Here is a 19,023-nt window from a genome sequence, read left to right as displayed (position 1 = left end):
GTCTTTTAGGCAACTGAAAAACAACTAGTTTCATAACTTCCTGTCTGTCCATTTATTCATCTTTCCATCAATCCACCTACACGTCCTTCTATGGACTAGAGGTAATTCGTGTAACAGAGAGAACACAAAATTACAGAATTTTACATATTAAAAGGTCCTAAGTAGGAATCAGGAGATGTAGTAAACGTGAAAGACCTAGCTTCAGTGCTTCATCAATCAATCCAGGTATATTGTCTTTTTTATATCTTTCTGTGTTATCTAAAACAACTATTCTTGACATCGTTTATTCCTTTGAACATTATCAAACACATCAAGTACCTCATTTATAGATCATGTTAAATATAAAGACATTCTTTCTTTGCCCTGAGTGACAGCTTTTCTTTTTTTTTCCACAGGGACAAAATGTGTACTTGTATTTTTCAAAGTTACCTCATCAGGCTGACTAAGAAAATACTGCTGACAGAAGTTATACCTGTTTATGTCTTCCTACAGACACACATACTATTTCTTAGAGCCATACTGTAGTCTCATTGTGGTCACACTTCCGTATTTTCATCTAAAGAAAGTATTACAATTTCGATAGTTTAGATCTAGATCTAATCAGAGGAATCTAGAATGTGAGATAGTCTATACCACTGGCCTGAACTTTTGAAATCAAAACAAAAAGGTGTGAGAGGTGCTGTTCTAGTTAAGAGACTAAAGAGACATTAATAAGCAAAGGCAGTATCTATCTTCACAGGATACCAGGTGTTTTTTAAGGTTAAAACACAAAAGGCTATAAAAACATTCCTGGACAACTGGAGAAATCTGAATAGAGACTGTAATACTAGGTAATATTCATGAATTGATGTTAATGGTCTTCGATGTGCTAATGATACTATGGTTGTGTAGAAGAATATCCTTATTCTTAGGAAATTCGTATTAATTTATATTAAAATGCCATGCCTACAACTTCCAAGTGGATCTGTAAAAAATGATAGACTGTCTGGAGAATGAAGGAAGTGAGCATGCAACAGAAAGTCTATAAAAAATAGCAAATGTGGTAACAGGTTAACAATAAATTTGGAGGAAGGGTATCCAGATTTTCATTCTTTCATCTCTTCAGTAAAAGATTTTCAAACTAAACTGCGAAACCATTTTAGAAAAACTACATGACCTTTACTTTCAAACAGCTCACATAATGCATAGATATAAAATATTTTGTATTCTATTACTAGATTATAACCTTCTAATGCACATGAATGGCATCTAACTCAGAGTACTGATGTAAATGAAATGAATCCATGTGATAATAGTGTCTCTGTCCTGTTTTGCCCATCACTAACAGTCTATGCCACTGGACAGAGTGGTCTTTCTAAAAAAAAATTATCCACTCACATTATGTGCCTTAAAAATCCATCAATCGATTACTCATAGCCCTCAGAATAACATTTAAATTCCTTAGTTTAGCATAAAATCCCTCCAAAATCTGACCATTGCCAATTACCACTTATCTACACATGCCCTATATGGCTGAAGCATGCTGACCAAAGCACAAGAAATATGCAGTTCTTTCCAGTGCCTCTAGCCTTGGGAGTATATTGCCCCCTTTGCTTCATATGTCTATCAGTGTGCCTCCTTTTCTTGGCCAATTTCTCTTCATTCTTCAAGATCCAACTCATGTATCATTTTCCTCAAGAGGTCGTTCTTGATCTCCTCAGATTAATATGGGCTTTTCTTTTTTTTTTTTTTATACATTTATTTATTTTTGATAGAGAGACAGAGCACAAGTAGGGGAGGGGCAGAGAGAGAAGGAGACACAGACTCCGAAGCAGGCTCCAGGCTCCAAGCTGTCAGCACAGAGCCTGATGCAGGGCTCGAACTCACAAACAACAAAATCATGACCTGAGCTGAAGTCAGACGCTTAACCAACTTAGCCACCCAGGTGCCCCTAATATGGGCTTTTCTTTTGTGCTCTCAAAGCAAACCTCAGTCAGAATATTTATTACAATATACGATCATTTTCCGTAGCCTCCCTAAGACAAAGGCTATTTTCTTTCAGTAGGCCTGGCAAATGGCATACAATAGTATTTGATACATGTTAAATTAATTAGATAATAGAGACATGAAAGATTAGATCAGGAAATATATCCTAAGACACTTTCACTAACCTGTAGATGGTGGACTCTGAATAACGTCTGAAAGGTTATAACCTCCAGAACTATCTGAACGCTTACGTGTCTTCTTTTTTGCTCTTGTTTTTGCCTTCTTGAACATACTTTCCCTATGAAAAAAGCAAATACAAAATTCATTTTTTAGAAATAAGTTAGAGATTAACAGCAAAAGAACTGTGCATTTTGAGCAAGAGAATAAATATACATATGTGTGTGTGTGTGTGTGTGTGTGTATAGCATTTTAGTCAAACAGAGAACACAAAAAATAGGCATGCTCTAGTTGCATTTATCTATGTTGCTCAGAGCAAATTACTCAGTTTTACTGAACCTCAGTGTGTACTCTTACTAGATGTAACTCTACTATTTCTGTGAAAGTTAGAAATAGGGAAATACTTTTAAAAGTAAATAATCAAACATCATAAACTTCAAGTAACCCAAATGCTAACAAACACTAGAAAAGGGGTTAGAAACAAATCTGGAACCTAACAGCAGTTTCTCAGTGGGCTACACAGTTAGTTACTATTATATATATAGTAAATGACTTGAATGCCCAAAGATTTTAACAAGTCATTTACTAAGTAGAAGGAAAGTAATTCTATAACCAGTTGATAACTGAGCCTAACACACAGTCTGGAAATACTAAACAGGGCTTGTCATATGTTTGGCCACACTACAGGGAGATTATGTAGAACCTGGGATATTTTGTTAGAGGATTCCCAAACGTCAGTCACTATAGGTCATATCTCTTAAACCAGTCAGGTTCTCTATAGAGAAAAATCCATAATGGCTGATGTAGTCTTGGTTCAATCTCTCCAGAGGGCAAATCTTTCAGCCAAGATGGAGGAGGAACAATCACTTGGTTGAACTGAGTTCAGAAAAAGGTCAATTTTCTTTGAAAGAAGCTAAAAAAAAGATCTTTTTCAAATCTAACCACTCACCCTGGTCTTCATAAGCCTGCTACCTCTAATTCTTAAGACTTTCTGGAATTCTGTTTTAGTTTTTTTTCCTAAGTCATTACTGCTCAGCAACCACTTTCCAACTTCCAAAACTATTAACACCTCCTAACTGCTGTTTCTCCTTTCCTGTTCTCTCTGCTCTAGTGCAATATGCCTTTTTTATTTATTGTAATTTTAGCAGGGTTTGGGAAGGTAGCTAAGATAAATGCATTTATTCAACCTAACATGTTAACTTAAAGGTTGTATTCCTTTTATATTTATAGTTAATTTTGTTACATCTGCAAATAATTATGCATGTACTTTCTTATAGCAAGACTAAGAATAAACATAAATACATACTTCCTATATCAGGATTCTCCAATTTTCTCTTTCAGTATAAACGTGTTAATAGTGTCAAAGATCAGGGAGAAGAGTGGAAGAAGAGGAGGGAAGAAGAAAAGAAAGAGAAACAGAGCTTACGAATAATTCTGTTCCGTATTTATGTCTTCTTTCAAAAAGATATCTCCATCTTCTACTTCCAAATAGCTAATATCTGGTCCATCCTGATATGGTGTAATGACTCTTCTATCCATTGCTGGAATCTATTTTTTTTTTTAAAAGTCACTTTTTAAATATAAAATGTGTAAAGATTTTTTCAAAATAGGTATAATATCCCACTTGTTTTGATATGTGGGGACATTAACAAGGAAAAGTCTAGAATGCCTAATGACTTCCTATGTTTACAACAAAGGGAAAAATGATTAGATTCATTAAACAGATTATTCCAAAAAATATCAAAAAACACTTTCCATAAAAACTCATTATTAAATACAAATTAATCCAATTTTGGGGAAAATATGAAACCATGTTTTTGTACTGTCCTGATGTTTAGTAAATTAACAAGTAATGAAAGACTTGAAAAGTCTTCAATAATTTTCATTTATAAAGGAATTAAAAATTATTAGTTTTATCATTAAATACTTTCAATTATGATTATCATACTAACCTGTGGGATCTATAAAAAAAACAAACAAAAACCCTATGTCTTCATTTTTAAAATATCTTAATGTGTTACAATTTATTAGGAAATTATTTCAGTGAGAAGTCTGATCTAATATACTACTTTAATTTGATTATATTATTGAAAAAACATAAACCTTACCATTTTTCTATAAAACACAGAAAGATCCTTCAAAACACCATCACTTAAAACATCAAGAGACCTAAAAAATAAGATACAAAATTCTATTTTAAGACTTAAGTAACTTAATACTTACCAAGATTTTCAAATCTGTTGAGACACTTTACACTGCTGAATAAGTACATTATTTTTAAAATCATCAATATGCCATCAATATGCTACAAATTCTTTTTGAAAGTATGTATAGTTATATATTTCAAATAAACAGGAAGATACATACACAAACATCTTCAGTAAAATCAAACCCTTAGAAAAGATTTTTATATCACTTATATCATAGCAAAATTGTAAATACAGTTCTTCCTCAACATCCCAATAAATCTCTTAAGTTGAAAATCTCTTAAGTCAAAAATACATTTAATACACCTATTTACTGAACAGCTTAGCCTAAACTACCTTAAACGTGCTCAGAACACTTATATTAGCCTTGAGTGAGCAAAATCATCTAATACAAAGCCTATTTTAAAACAAAGTGTTAACTACCTCATGTAATTTATTACTATATTGAAAGTAAAAAATAAGTGTGTCAGTTGTTTACACCCTTGAAAACCCTGTGTATCACTGGGAGCTGCGGCTCACTGCCACTGCCCAGGATCACCATAAGTGATCACCAGGATCACTTACACTTTTCACTAGTATGCGGAAAAGATCAAAGTTCAAAGTACAGTTTCTACTGAATGTGTATCACTTTCACACTACTGTAAAGTCAGAAAATCCTAAGTCAAACCATGGTAAGTCAGGCACCACCTGTATTCATTTTCCACATCTGTAATCTTTAGTTCCTAAAGTATTATAGTGATAGAACAATGGCCTGTCATGATACCTGAATTCTATCTACAGCTATCACTGCTAGCAATTACCTGCATGACTTTGAGCAACTAACTTTATCTCTCTGGACTTTAGTATGTTCATGATGTATAAAATGTTTGGACTACATCAGTTGTATTCAAAGTAGATTTCAGGGAACTCTCCAGTTCCAAAGAGATACTTTTAAGGCCTCAGTAAAAACTTCAAGTTTACATTCTAAAATATGTTAAACTATTTTTCCGAGTGCAAAACAATTTGGATATTTAAATCTGTACCATACCAGTTTTTAACATTTTGAGGATAATTAACCTGTGATGTTATATCCATTTTGGTGCAGCTCTCCTTTTTTAATATCTTTATACATATTTATTTATACTCCCAGCAAACAAATAGTTGTCTAGGAATGCTTAAATTTGTACAAATCTTTGTTTTAATTCAAGTTATGCATGTCTATTCATGTAAAATTATACAAGTAGAGACATCACCACAGCACACGTCCCATTCTTAATGGTTCATCTGACACCTGTCACAACGTAACTATTGAACAATGGTAGTGACACACATCATTTTCCAGTATCATATTTTTTTTATTTAAAAAAAAAATTTTTTAATGTTTATTTATTTTTGAGACAGAGAGAGACAGAGCATGAACAGGGGAGGGGCAGAGAGAGAGGGAGACACAGAATCTGAAACAGGCTCCAGGCTCTGAGCTGTCAGCACAGAGCCCGAGCGGGGCTCGAACTCACGGACCGTGAGATCATGACCTGAGCCGAAGTCGGACGCTTAACCGACCAAGCCACCCAGGCGCCCCCCCAAGTATCATATTTTAAGTAGATTCAGTGCCTGTTTTGCATTTTGGTTGATTCTTATCTGACAAATGAATGAACTTAGTTTGGCAAAGCAAAGTAAAAAAAAAATTGCTTTGATTAAAATCATTAATGTGATGTCAGCAAAGAAATTTATTCTGAAACCCTAGCGAGATTCTGATACCAAAATACCAGAGGCATTTTAAAATCATACTAATATCCCATAACATTAATATGCACTTGAAAAGCATTTTCACAAAATAACAAAGCATTATACTGCCAAAAGAATTTCCTGTGAATTGAATCCTACATAGCAATTATTAAGAATCAGTGATTCACCTCTAAAAAGTAGAGCACTTTTATTTCATATTTTAGAGTTAGTTTCATTTAAGACCATCCTGACTTTGAAAGCTGAGATGTGAAAAACCTATTACCATATATAATAAATTATGTAGATCAAAATTTTGATTCTTTGAAAAAAAAGTGTCCCTGGGTTTTCTCGTCTATAATATGAGGATATAAACAGAATCTATGTCATCATAAGGTTTACATGAAAATCAACTGAGATCTATATAACACTTTGAGAATGCTGCCTGGCACATAGTATTAGTTACCATTATTATATCCAAAACAAAATACTGAAGCTTCAAAAGTGCAAACTGACATGCGGAACTCTAATCTAAAACTTCTATGTTCACCAAAACACTCATTTTCTCACCACCAACTTTATAGTAATAAAAATTAGACCTTATATTAAAAAATAAATCTGCAAATTTATTTCACCAAATAATTCCACTACTAAAAACAGTGGAATGCATAGATATAAAGAACATACTTATAATTTTTTTCCCCACAAATTTCCAACAAAAATGTATGCTTTCCATTGAGGGCAAGAATTTTACCTATTGTGTTCACTGCTGTAGCTTAGTTGTGGCTGGCATATATCAAGCAAGCACTCAAATATTGATGGAATGATTGAATCCCCTTACATTTTTTTCTACAAAGCTGTAATTTGTCACTATTCTTTTAAATTGCTAACATGTCTGCTATTATGTATAAATAATTGCTTTTGCAACAGTCATACAATGTATGCACCCAACCTACCTTGCTTCAAGTAAAGCGGCCATATTCAGTCCTATAAACTGTAAACAAGACAGTTTCAATTGTTCAGCATTGTACATTGCTGCAAATTCCAGTAACATAGCAGCATTCTTAAGGGTAACTACAAAGAAAAGACAAAGTGAGACAAAAGCCATGTTACTACAGCAAATAATACATACTTATTTTTAAAGTTGTCAGGTTTGAACAAGGAAAACTGAAAGTACTTTCTTGCCAAAATAACTATAGTAGGGCAAATATAGAATGCACTTTTCATCCCAATGTGCCAAAGTATTTTAAATGATTGGTTATGAGGCAAAATAAACACACCAAAAGAAAATAGAGATGATATGTGTCACCTAAAAATTGACAATTTTCTATCTAAGGATTTTAGAATAGTTTTAACTTTCACAAATAAACCTTCCTTTTCATTTATATAGACAGAATAGTCTCTTTTCTATAAAACTAAGAAGATCTTAAGATTAAGAGAAACCAGGGGTGCCTGGGTAGCTCAGTTGGTAGAACCTGCAACTCTTGATCCTGGGGTGGTGAGTTCGAGCCCTATGTTGGGCACAGAGATTACTTAAAATTAAAAAATAAACTATTTTAAAAAATAAAAAATAAAAACGTCAAGAGTAACGTTAAGGGTAATTTAAAAAAAGACTAAGAGAAACTGACAAAATCATTCTATAAAATATATTTACATTGAGTAATCCATCAAAATTTATGTGGGTATATTTACATAAACACATATACACACTATATATTTGGAAAATATTCACATTTAAATATTACTATATCATTATTCATGGCCAGTACAGAATCTGGTATAACTGTACAAAAGATTCTGGATTTTATTACAATCCTAGTAACTTTATGCATGAAGTGTCCTATTTTGCTAGAGACTATCTCAGAATATTCTACTCACCTAGTAAATGACTTTGGCTTTCCAAACCCCTTCATTCTTTATTTACTATGAGTCCAAACCAAGAGAGGAACATAACTATTTTCTACACCTGGCTTACCCTATGTTTTTTTTCTTCCTTCTAACTGTCAAAAGGTGTAATTGCAGTCAATAATGGTTTTTGCTTCGCTCCTAACCAAACCTAATATGAACCCAAACTCTCCCATTTCACACACAAAAAAATGGATCATATAAAAACTTTACAGTTGTTCAGTTGAGAACAAGGATTACCCAATAATAGAGATCAAACTTCTGTTGAACTCTTCTCTTGCTAAGTTCTAGGAAGATCAAGGTATTCATTAATAAGGAAGCTGTGTAGCATGGACCGAAAAAGAATATCCAAGGAATGCCAGGAAAGTCAACTGAACAACTAAAAATATCTCCAATATGTATACTTTTTTTTTTAATGTTTATTTATTTTTGAGAGAGAGAGAGAGAGAGAGAGAAAGAGAGAGACAGAGACAGAGAGCGTGAGCAGGGGAACCACGAATCTGAAGCAGGCTCCAGGCTCTCAGCTGCCAGCACAGCACAGAGCCTGATGCAGGGCTCAAATTCAAAAACCATGAGATCATGACCTGAGCCAAAGTCAGCCATTTAACCGACTAAGCCACCCAGGAGCCCCTCCAATACATATACTTTATTCCTGTAGTATGTTGTATCCTTTATTTTAATATATTTCCATTTTGTAGCTTAAAAGATTAGAGATGTTGGGTTTTTTTGTTTTTTTTTTTTTGATAACCAAGGAGAAGTCTCTCCACAAAGCTCAAGAAAAGTAACTATATAAGACACCAGAACTAAGACAAACTATCAGCAAGAAAAGATTAGAAAATTCTGACAGGAAATCCTTTCACACTTCCTAAAGTATGACAATGTGACAATGAAGATGAACAAAGATGAACAAAGATTAACAAAGATAAAATTAGAAACTTTTATATCAGGCTAAGAAAATCTAACCTTTATCCTAGAGTAAGCAATTAAAAATACCTAAAACAGGAAGACACAATTACTCCCAACAGAAAAATTAAAGTAGACAGAAAGAGGACTTAAAACATTACAGTAACACTACACAGAAGGGATGGATAACAGTTACCTGAACTAGCATAGACACAGAATAAAAAGGTAGGGGGAAATATGATTAATAAATATAGTTAAGATGCATCAGTTCTGACAACTGAAAAAATTTGGACGTAAAGAACAAAAACAATATAAAAAATAGCTTTGGGTTTCAAAATTTCAATGTTCAAAAAGACAGCCATGCAATGAACTGAAATAATGAACTATTTATTAAATGAAGTAACGAACAGAGACAGAAATAAGAGTTTAAGAGAAAAGAGATAAATTTTGATCAAATATATAAATAAGATGATTATATAAAAATTCTAGCAAGGGGGCGCCTGGGTGGCTTGGTCAGTTGAGCGTCTGGCTTTGGCTCAGGTCACGATCTCATGGTTCGTGGGTTCAAGCCCCACGTCGGGCTCTGTGCTGACAGCTCAGAGCCTGGAGCTTGCTTCGGATTCTGTGTCTCCCTCTCTCTCTGCCCCTAACCCACTTGCATTCTGTCTCTGTCTCTCTCAAAAATAAATAAACATTAAAAAAAAATTAAAACAAAAATTCTAGCAAATAGTAACAGATAGCTAAACACAGGCTTACAGCCAAGACCAGGACAAGAGTGAATAATTTCTTTGAGGGGCACCTGGGTGGCTCAGTCGGTTAAGTGTCTGACTTTGGCTCAGATTATAATCTCCGTGAGTTTGAGCCCCATGTCAGGCTCTGTGCTGACAGCTCAGAGCCTGCTTCGTATTTTGTGTCTCCCTCTCTCTGTGTCCTTCCCCCACTCCTGCTCTCTCTCGCTCTCGAAAATAAATAAACATTAAAAAAAATGTTTTTAAAATTCTTTCAAACTTTCATCTTTGTAATTTCAAAATAAATTTCATACCATCTTCATTATTCAAGGTTTCATGACATTTCAAAAAATTTACATATTTCAATTATCAGATGTACATATTTTCACATATTAACATGTCTGGAAAATGGATGTGCTTATTGTTGCACAAAATAGCTTAAATGTTTTGACATTGTTCATAATTCAAAAACATAATGGTGCACTTTACCATATATGGTAAAATGGTAAATTTATGGCATCAAAAGTCAATGAATAATCCTGTATCAACCTGCAAACATAGTAATATTCAAATTCAAAAATACTTACGTTTCTCAGTTAATGCAACTTCACAAATCCCTTTCAATCGAGTTATGAGAAGCTGATCAGCCACCACAAGAACACTACAAATAAAATCCACATTTTGAGATTCTAAAAAAAGAAAGAAAACAAGCAAAACTATTACTTTGTACATTATACCTATGACAAAAGTTCAAGTAATTAAGACACAAAGAAGGAGAATTATAATGACTATTTTCTAAAGAGTGGCAACTATGATAAATAGTAATAATGTGAGACTTTTCTACCTTTTAAGTGGAAAGCTGTAAAGAAACACACCAAAATGCCTTGGTTCACACTAGGACCATAAAATGGGTACCTTGAATTGATCTTTTTAGTCTAGAAAGCATTTAGTCTAAAAATGCCTGATTTATTAAAATCTCCCATATTGTTAAACATTTCTCAATCTAATAAATAGAGGGGAAATTTAAATCTCAGCATCAAAATTATTATGTAGATATGTGTTAAATACATATAACATATACGTTAAGAACAAATGTATATACAGGGAGTAGGGTGAATAATGCTTTTAGATGCTCATATTTGTTTTAAATAAAGAAGCCTAAGGAGCTGGGAGGCTCAGTTGGTTAAGCAACCGACTCTTGATTTCAGCTCAGGTCACGATCTCAGTTAGTGAGTTTGAGCCCCACACCGGGCTCTGCGCTTACAGTGCAGACCTGCTTGAGGTTCTCTCTCTTTCTTCCTCTCTCTCTACCCTTCCCCTGCTTGTGCTCTCTCTCTCAAAATAAATATTCTAAATAAATAAATAAATGAGCAAAATAAACAAGCAAGCAAGCCTAAGAGTACATTTTCTTTTTAAATTATAGGGGTTCCTTATTTAAAATAATCTTTCTCGTCCTGAGTACTATTAACGCCTAAAGCAGTAACCCTGAGCCACTGCCAGAATAACATAAATACAAAAACAAAACAAAACAAAACCACAATAGGAAGAAAAAAAGATTAAGAAGAAAAAATGTCGAAAAACTATTTTTGACAAAGAGGAAGAGGTGAACTCACTATGAATAGCAAACTAAGGACTACTTCCAGAATTCCTCTTCTCCACAAAAGCAATGAAGATACTAGGAAAATTGTCAACTTTTTCAAAATTCTAGAAGTTAGCCAAAGGCTTACAGTAATCTAGGGAGTATTGACTCAAGAAAAATGGCTGAATCTTGGTAAGAACAGTGAGCAATGGAGCACTGTAGTTTTTTCTATTTAAATCTTCCCCTCCCCTCCTCCAGTCTTAAAAACCAACAAGCCTGCAATCACAGTGAAAACGAACAACCAAAGCCACTGAAGACAACAGAAGAGTTATAAAGCAACATTATTAAAGATAAGTCATTATTTGACATGTGCGGCAGGGCTTGTCTTTATTTTGACCTGACTCAAAGCTTTTACTGGTGTGAACAGCCTCTTCCCCCAGGGTGTTTATTAAAAACAATCAGTTGCAATTAATGTTGAAGCTGACTGAGACAATGATAATAGATGGAGCAAACAAGAAGCAGATAAAAAACATTTTTTTTTAAATAAAAGCTAGGGAAAAAGGATGTTAATGATTAGATGTTTGTATCCCCTGAAAATTCACATGTTGAAGCCCTAACTTCCAGTGTGGCAATATTTGGAGATGGGGCCTCTAAGAAAGTAATTAAAAGTAAGTGAAGTTATAAAGGGTAGGGCCCTGATTCAATAGGATTAGTGTCCCTCTAAGAAAAGAGATATCAAAGAGATAACTGTCTGTCTCCCTCCCTCCCTCTCTCCACGACACACACACAGAAAGACCATGTGAGGACATAATAAGAAGGCATTCATGTATAATAAGCCAAGAAGAAAGTCCTCACCAGAAACCAACCTTACCAGACTCTAATCTGGGACTTCTAGCCTCCAGAATTATGAAAAAATGAATTTCTGTTGTTCAAGCCACCAGTCTATCATATTTTGTTATGGCTGTCCCAGTTGACTAATACAAATGTCCATGGGGGCTTTGAAAAGTCCCAAAATATTGCTGTGAAACCAGAAGCCCACATGTATGTGGATGACTATATACATGCCAAGGAAAAACTTAAGGTCCTAAATTTTTACCTCTGGCTGAACTTGAGGCTCTGCTAAAACAGAAAATAAGAGCTAAAGCAGAGTCATGAACTGCCTGCCTGAAAAACGAAGGCATGCCCCAACACACACACAAAGAACTCCGTGGCAAAGGCTGGGCATTTATTGGTTTTAGGCATTTAAAGAAATTTCTAACTTATCAGCTGACCACTAAGCTAACCCAGTAGACACTTCAGTGGTCACACAAGACAAAGAAACGAGATTTTACAGTATTAATTAGTTCAGAAAAGTCAAAAAGCAAACAGCAAAAACTTTTTAACAAACCCCAGGGAGGGAAGAGAATCTGACTTCAAAAGTTACCACATCATATTACTTAAAATGTCCAGTTTTCAGTTTGTGAGCTCAAGTCCCACATTGGGCTTGCTGCTGTCATCCTGTCATCACAGAGCCCAGCCCACTTCAGATCCTCCCCCCTCTCTCTCTGCCCCTCCCCCACTTGCACTCTCCCAAAACATAAATAGATATAAAATAAAATGTCCAGTTTTCTATGAAAATTATGCAAGATGCAAAATACATGTTAAGTATGGCCCATCCACAGGAAAAAAAAGCAACCAAGAGAAGCTCTCCCTGAGGAAATGAAGATGCTGCATTATTAAAGTTTAAATCAGCTATTTTAAATATGTACAAAGAATTAAAGGAAATGTCTAAAAAATTAAAAGGAAGTATGAAGATAATGTCTCTTGAAATCAAGAATATCAATGAAGAGACACAAATCACAGGTCAACTGAAATAAGCAATCTGAAGAACAGAAAGAAAAAACAATGAATAAAAATTAATAAGGCATAAGAGACCTATGGGGATGCCTGAATGGCTCAGTCAGCTAAGCATCTGACTTCAGCTCAGGTCATGACCTCATTACTCTTGAGTTCAAGTCCCACATCGGGCTCTATGCTGTCAGCACAGAGCCCACTTTGGTTCCTGTCTCCCTCTCTCTCTGCCCCTTCCCAGTTCATGCTTTCTCTCTGACTCAAAAATAAACAAAACATCAACAAATTTTTTTGAAACAAAAAAAGAGACCTATGAAACACCAGCCAGCATATCAAGATACATACAGGAGTTGCAAGATAAAAGTATGACCTAAAGAATATTTTAAGAAATAATGGCAGAATGGGGAAAAGTAAAATGTAGAGGTTTTGTATGCAATGGAAGTTAAGTTGTGATTAGTTTAAAATAGACTGTTTTATGTATACTGTTACATATATGTAAGCCTCATGGTAACCACAAAGGAAAAACGTAGAGCAGATACACAAAAAATGCAGAGAAAGGAATCAAAGCATACCACTACCGAAACATCATTCAATCACAAAGGAAGACAAGAGAGAAAAAGGAAACAAAGGAACTACAAAACAGAAAACTGACAAAATGGCCTAATTAAATCTTTACCTATCAATAATTATTTTAAATGTAAATGGATTAAATTCTCTAATCAGAAGACAAAGTGGCTGAATGGATAAAGAAACAAGATTCAACATCATGCTGCCTATAAGAGACTCAATTTACCTGTAAGAACACACATAGGCTGAAAGTGAAATGATGGAAAAAAATACCCCATGCAAATGGTAACTAAAGGAGAGCTGGAGTGGCTATTCTTCTATCCGACAAAATAGGCTTCAAGTCAGAAACAGAAGAGACAAGAGGTTATTATATAATAATAAAGAGATCAATAAATCAATAGAACTATAAATACACATACGAGTATACAATGAAGCACCTAAATTTATAAAACACATAAAATGAAGGCAGAAATAGTCAACAATACAGTAATAAAAGGACTTCAATATGGATATTCATATTCAAATACAGATAGATCATGGAGACAGAAAATCAACAAGAAAACATCAGACTTGACCAAAACTACAGACCAAATGAAACTAACACATACATATGGAACATTCCACTCACAACAGCAAAATACACATTCTTCTCAGTGCACATAAACCATTCTTCAGGGCAGATCATACATTAGGCCATGAAACAAGTCTTAACAACTTAAGAAATTGAAATGATACCAAGTATCTTCTCCAACTACAGTGGTATAAACTAGAACAGGAGGAAAATAGGGAAATGTGTAAATATGTGGAAATTAACACAGTAATTCAAAGAAGAAATCAAAGAGAAGTACAAAATATCTTGACACAAATGAAAATGAAAATACAACATACCAAAACTTATGGGATACAGCAAAAGAAGTTCTAATTTTGATAAATGCCTTAACAAAAAAAGAAGATCTTGAAAGAACCTTAAGGGTTTTATATAACAAGGAACTAGAAAAAGAAGTCAGCCCAAAGTCAGAAGGAAAAAATAATAAAGACTGAGCAGAAATAAATGAATTAGACATTAGAAAAACAAAAAAGATCAATGAAACTAAGAACTGGTTGTTTGAAAAGATAAAATTAACAAACCCTTAAGTAAACTGAGAAAATGATCCCTCCAAAAATTAAATCATAAATGAAAGAGAAGATATTACAACTGATATCACAGAAATGTAAATCATTAGAGATTACTGTCAATAATTATAAGCTAACAAACGGATAACCTAGAAGAAATAGATGAGCTCCTAGAAACATACAAGCTACCAAGACTAAATCATGAGGAAACAGAAAATCTGAATAGTCAATAACTGAGTAAGGAGACTGAATCCATAAATCAAAAATCTCCCAAAAGTAAAGCTCTAGACCAGATGGCTTCATGGGTGAAGTCTACCAAGTATTTAAAGAAAAATTAACACCAATCTTTCTCAAACTTGTCCAAAAAAAACTGAAGGAGAGGGAACACTTCCAAACTTATTTTATGAGGCCTGGATTATCCTGATACCAAAAGGAGTCGAGGACACTACAAGAAAAGAAAATCACAGTACGACACCCCTGATGAACATAGCTGCAAAAATCCTTAATAAGAAACTAATCAAATTCAATAGCATGTTAAAAAGATCATATACCACAATCAAGTGGGATTAATGCTTGGTGCAAGGATGGTTCAATACATGCAAATCAACAAATGTGATACTATCGTAACAAGAGAGGAATAAAAATCAGGGCAAACTGATTTTCAGTCAGTTAAGCATCTAACTCTTGATTTCCGCTCAGGTCAGGATTTCACAATTCATGAGTTCAAGCCCCTCATCAGGCTCTGCACTGAAAGCACAGAGCCTGCTTGAGATTTTCTCTCTCCCTCTCTCTCTGTCCCCATCCCCCATCATTCTTGTTCTCTCAAATACATAAACTTAAACAAAAGAATAAAAATATGATCATTGCAGTACATGCAGTAAGTGCAGAAGACAAAATTCAACACCCATTCATGATAAAAACTCTCAACAAATTAGGTAGAGAAGGAAGATACCTCAACATAATAAAGACCATCTGTGACAAATCCACAGTTGAATATCATACTCAACAGTAAAAATCTGAAAGCTGTTTGTCTAAGATCAGGAACAAGACAAGGACCCCCATTCTTGCCACTCCTATTCAACATAGTACTGGAATTCTTAGCAAGAGTAATGAAGCAAGAAAATGAAATAAACATCATCCAAATTGAAAAGGAAGAAGTAAACTGTCTCTGCAGATAACAAGATCTTGTATCTGGAGAACCCTAAATACACCATCAAAAATCTATTAGAAGTAACAAATAGGGGCACCTGGGTGGCTCAGTTGGCTAAGCATTCCACTTGGTTCCAGCTCTGGTCATGATCTCACAGTTTGTGAGTTCAAGCCCCAAGTCAAGCTCTGCACTGACAATGTGGAGCCTGCTTGGGATTCCCTCCCCCACAGCCAACTCTCTCCCTCCCTGCATCTCTCAAAATAAATACAGAAACTTTAAAAAAAAAGAATGAACAAATTGAGTGAAAATTGCAACATAAAAATCAGTTGCTTTTCTATGTACAATGAACTATCCAAAAAAGTAATTAATAAACCCTTTCACAATTATATCAAAAAGAATAAAACACTTAGGAATAAACTTAACCAAGGAGATAAAAGATCTGTATTCTGGGGCACCTGGGTGACTTAATCATTTAAACATCCAACTCTTAATTTCGGCTTAGGTCATGATCCCACAGTTTGTGAGTTTGAGCCCTAAGTCAGACTCTGCAATGGCAATGGAGAGCATCTGCTTGGGATTCTCTCTCCTTCCACCACTTGTGCACATTCTCCTTCTCAAAATAAATAAATAAACTTAAAAAAAAGAAAAAGATCTGTACTCTGAAAACTATAAAACATTGATGAAAGGAATTAAAGATAACAATAAATGGAAAGATATCCCATGTTCATGGATTGAAAGAATACTGTTAAAATGTCCACTCAACCCAAAACAATCTACAGATTCAATAAAATCCTATCAAGATTCCAATGGCATTTTGCACAAAACAGAAAAAGCAATCCTAAAATTTATATGGAACCACAAAAACCCTGAATGACAGAGTAATCTTGAGAAAGATGAACAAGGCTGGAGGCATCACACTTCCTAACTTCAAATTATGTTGCAAAGCTACAGTAATCAAATACAGTGGAACACAACACGGAGCCCAGAAATAAACACTCATTTTATCAATTAATCCTAAACAAGAGTATCAAGAATACAAAATGGGAAAAGGGTAGTCTTTTCAATAAAGGGTGCTAGGAAAACTGAATGAGCAAATGCAAGAGAATTAAGCTGGATCCGTACCATATAAAAAAATTAACTCAAAATGGATTAAAGATTAAACCTAACACCTGAAACTGTAAAACTCATAGGAGAAAACAGGGAAAAATATCCTAGTCTTGTAAATGATTTTTTGGATATGACATCAAAACCACACACAACAAAAGCAAAAATAAGCAAGTGAAATTACATGAAACTGCAAAGCTTCTACAAAGCAATGTTGAAAACAATCAACAAAATGAAAGGCAACCTTCAGAAAGGGGAGAAAATATTTGCAAACCATATCTGATAAGGGATCAATATCCAATATATATATATATATATATATATAAGAAACTCCTACAACTCAATAGCAAAAAAAAAAAAAAACAACAAAAAAAAACCCACAAATAAACTCAGCTAAAAAATGGACAAAAGAGCTAAATAGATATTTCTCCAAAAAACACATACAAATGGCCAGCAAGTACATGAAAGGTGCTCAATGTGAATAATTATCAGAAAAATGCAAATAAAAAGTGAGAGGTGCCCTTACACCTGTTAGAATGGCCATTATCAATAAAACAAAAGATAACAAGTGCTGGCAAGGATGTAGAGAAAAGGGAACACTTGTGTGCACTACTAGCAGGAATGTAAAATGTATAGCCACTATGGAAAACAGTATGGAGGTTCCTCAAAAAATTAAAATATAACCACCGTATGATACAGCAATCCCACTTCTGGGTATTTAGCCAAAAGAATTGAAATCAGAATCTTGAAGACATTATCATGTTCACTGCAGCATAAATAATAACAGTAAGGATATAGAAATAGCCTAAATGTTCACTGATGGATGAATGAATTTAAAAAAATGTGGTATATACATACAGTTGAACACTCCATCACACCTATGACCAAAAATACTTTGTAACTAAAACATCAGTGTATTGCTTGACAAAGTATATAAACACAATCTCTTCATAATTTTGATTCAATTCTTCGTCTAGTTCTTTTCCCTCAGATATATTATCACAAGGGGGAAAACAAACAAGAAAAAACTTTGTAAAGTGTTTGTCAAAACCATACTCCATATCAGCAGTTCCTCATCTCAATCACATAAGTAGTAGTGTATGAAACTGTTCAATCTAATCTCAACCATTATATATAATTCTTGTAGAACTCATTTTCACAGAGGTAATGAAAATTTTCTTTATCCACTCCTTTACTATTAGTAATCATCCCTATTGCTTATTCTAAATTAAGCCTCTGTTGATGGCTTATTTCAATTAGATTAAAGATTCATGTTGATTTTGCCATTATTCAATTATATCTTAAACATCTAAAATGTCCTCTTATGAATACCTTTTATCACCACAGCTTCATCAGTATAGAGGTAGTCCAAAATAACTTTCAGTATGTCAGAATGTATTGGCATTTCCAGAGCTGTACAAGTGGAAGCCTAAATAAAGTAAAATAATTAATTTTAAACTACAAAAAACTACATTCTGACTGGTACAGAAAATTCTGAACAGGAATCACATCAAATGCAAAAAGAAAAAACAAAAAAAACATTTATAAAACACAAAGCTAAAATGACAGACGTTTAATTTTAAAATGCCTTATAACATGGAGTAGCAAGAAAAATTGAAACAAAAACCAAATACACTGGTATTCCAAATACACATCTAAATAATAAAGGGGAAATTTTGATTTAAGAAGCCTTTCTGCAATAAGTTTTAATTCTAAATGCTGCTATTTTCCAGCAGGCTTCAGCATAAATCAAGTTTAATACAAAAATAAAATTAAGTTAAAATATCAGGCTCCCATTTTAAATTTCTTTAGTATATTATACTAAATATATAGGATATATTTTAAAAAGTGTGATTACCAGCCATGTGTTTTCAACTTAAATCTTACCTCAATCCATGAACTACTCAGCATACTATGAAAATATTCTGAGAAAAGAAAAAGTACAAGCTATTAGAACAGTAAAACAATACTAAAACCAACAAATCAGGAACTAATAAAAAGTATATTTACCAAGTCTGGCACAAAGAACACACTTATGACAAGGAAATTCCTTTCCATCCACTGATTTCATGGTCACATCACATAGAAACGAAC

The 19,023-nt window shown here is 33.9% G+C and overlaps 1 protein-coding gene across 2 annotated transcripts in view; it reads right to left on the bottom strand.

Annotated features, from left to right (window-relative positions):
- The window catches only part of IBTK (inhibitor of Bruton tyrosine kinase), a 92,326-nt gene that overhangs the window by 31,941 nt on the left and 41,362 nt on the right, over positions 1–19,023 (bottom strand). For both annotated transcript variants that reach the window (XM_047101499.1, XM_047101500.1), the window contains exons 14-21: positions 18,940–19,022; positions 18,817–18,854; positions 18,262–18,358; positions 10,174–10,275; positions 7,007–7,124; positions 4,251–4,311; positions 3,569–3,690; positions 2,151–2,263 (exon numbers count right to left, since the gene is read on the bottom strand). In XM_047101499.1, coding sequence (XP_046957455.1) covers positions 2,151–2,263; positions 3,569–3,690; positions 4,251–4,311; positions 7,007–7,124; positions 10,174–10,275; positions 18,262–18,358; positions 18,817–18,854; positions 18,940–19,022 — 734 coding nt within the window. The remainder of the gene's footprint in view (positions 1–2,150; positions 2,264–3,568; positions 3,691–4,250; positions 4,312–7,006; positions 7,125–10,173; positions 10,276–18,261; positions 18,359–18,816; positions 18,855–18,939; position 19,023) is intronic.

The sequence above is a fragment of the Lynx rufus genome, unplaced genomic scaffold (assembly GCF_022079265.1).
Source record: "Lynx rufus isolate CCGP_SWC_20201006 ecotype Redwood Valley unplaced genomic scaffold, mLynRuf1.p SCAF_6, whole genome shotgun sequence".
NCBI lineage: Eukaryota > Metazoa > Chordata > Mammalia > Carnivora > Felidae > Lynx > Lynx rufus.
This window is presented reverse-complemented; position numbering and strand designations above follow the sequence as displayed.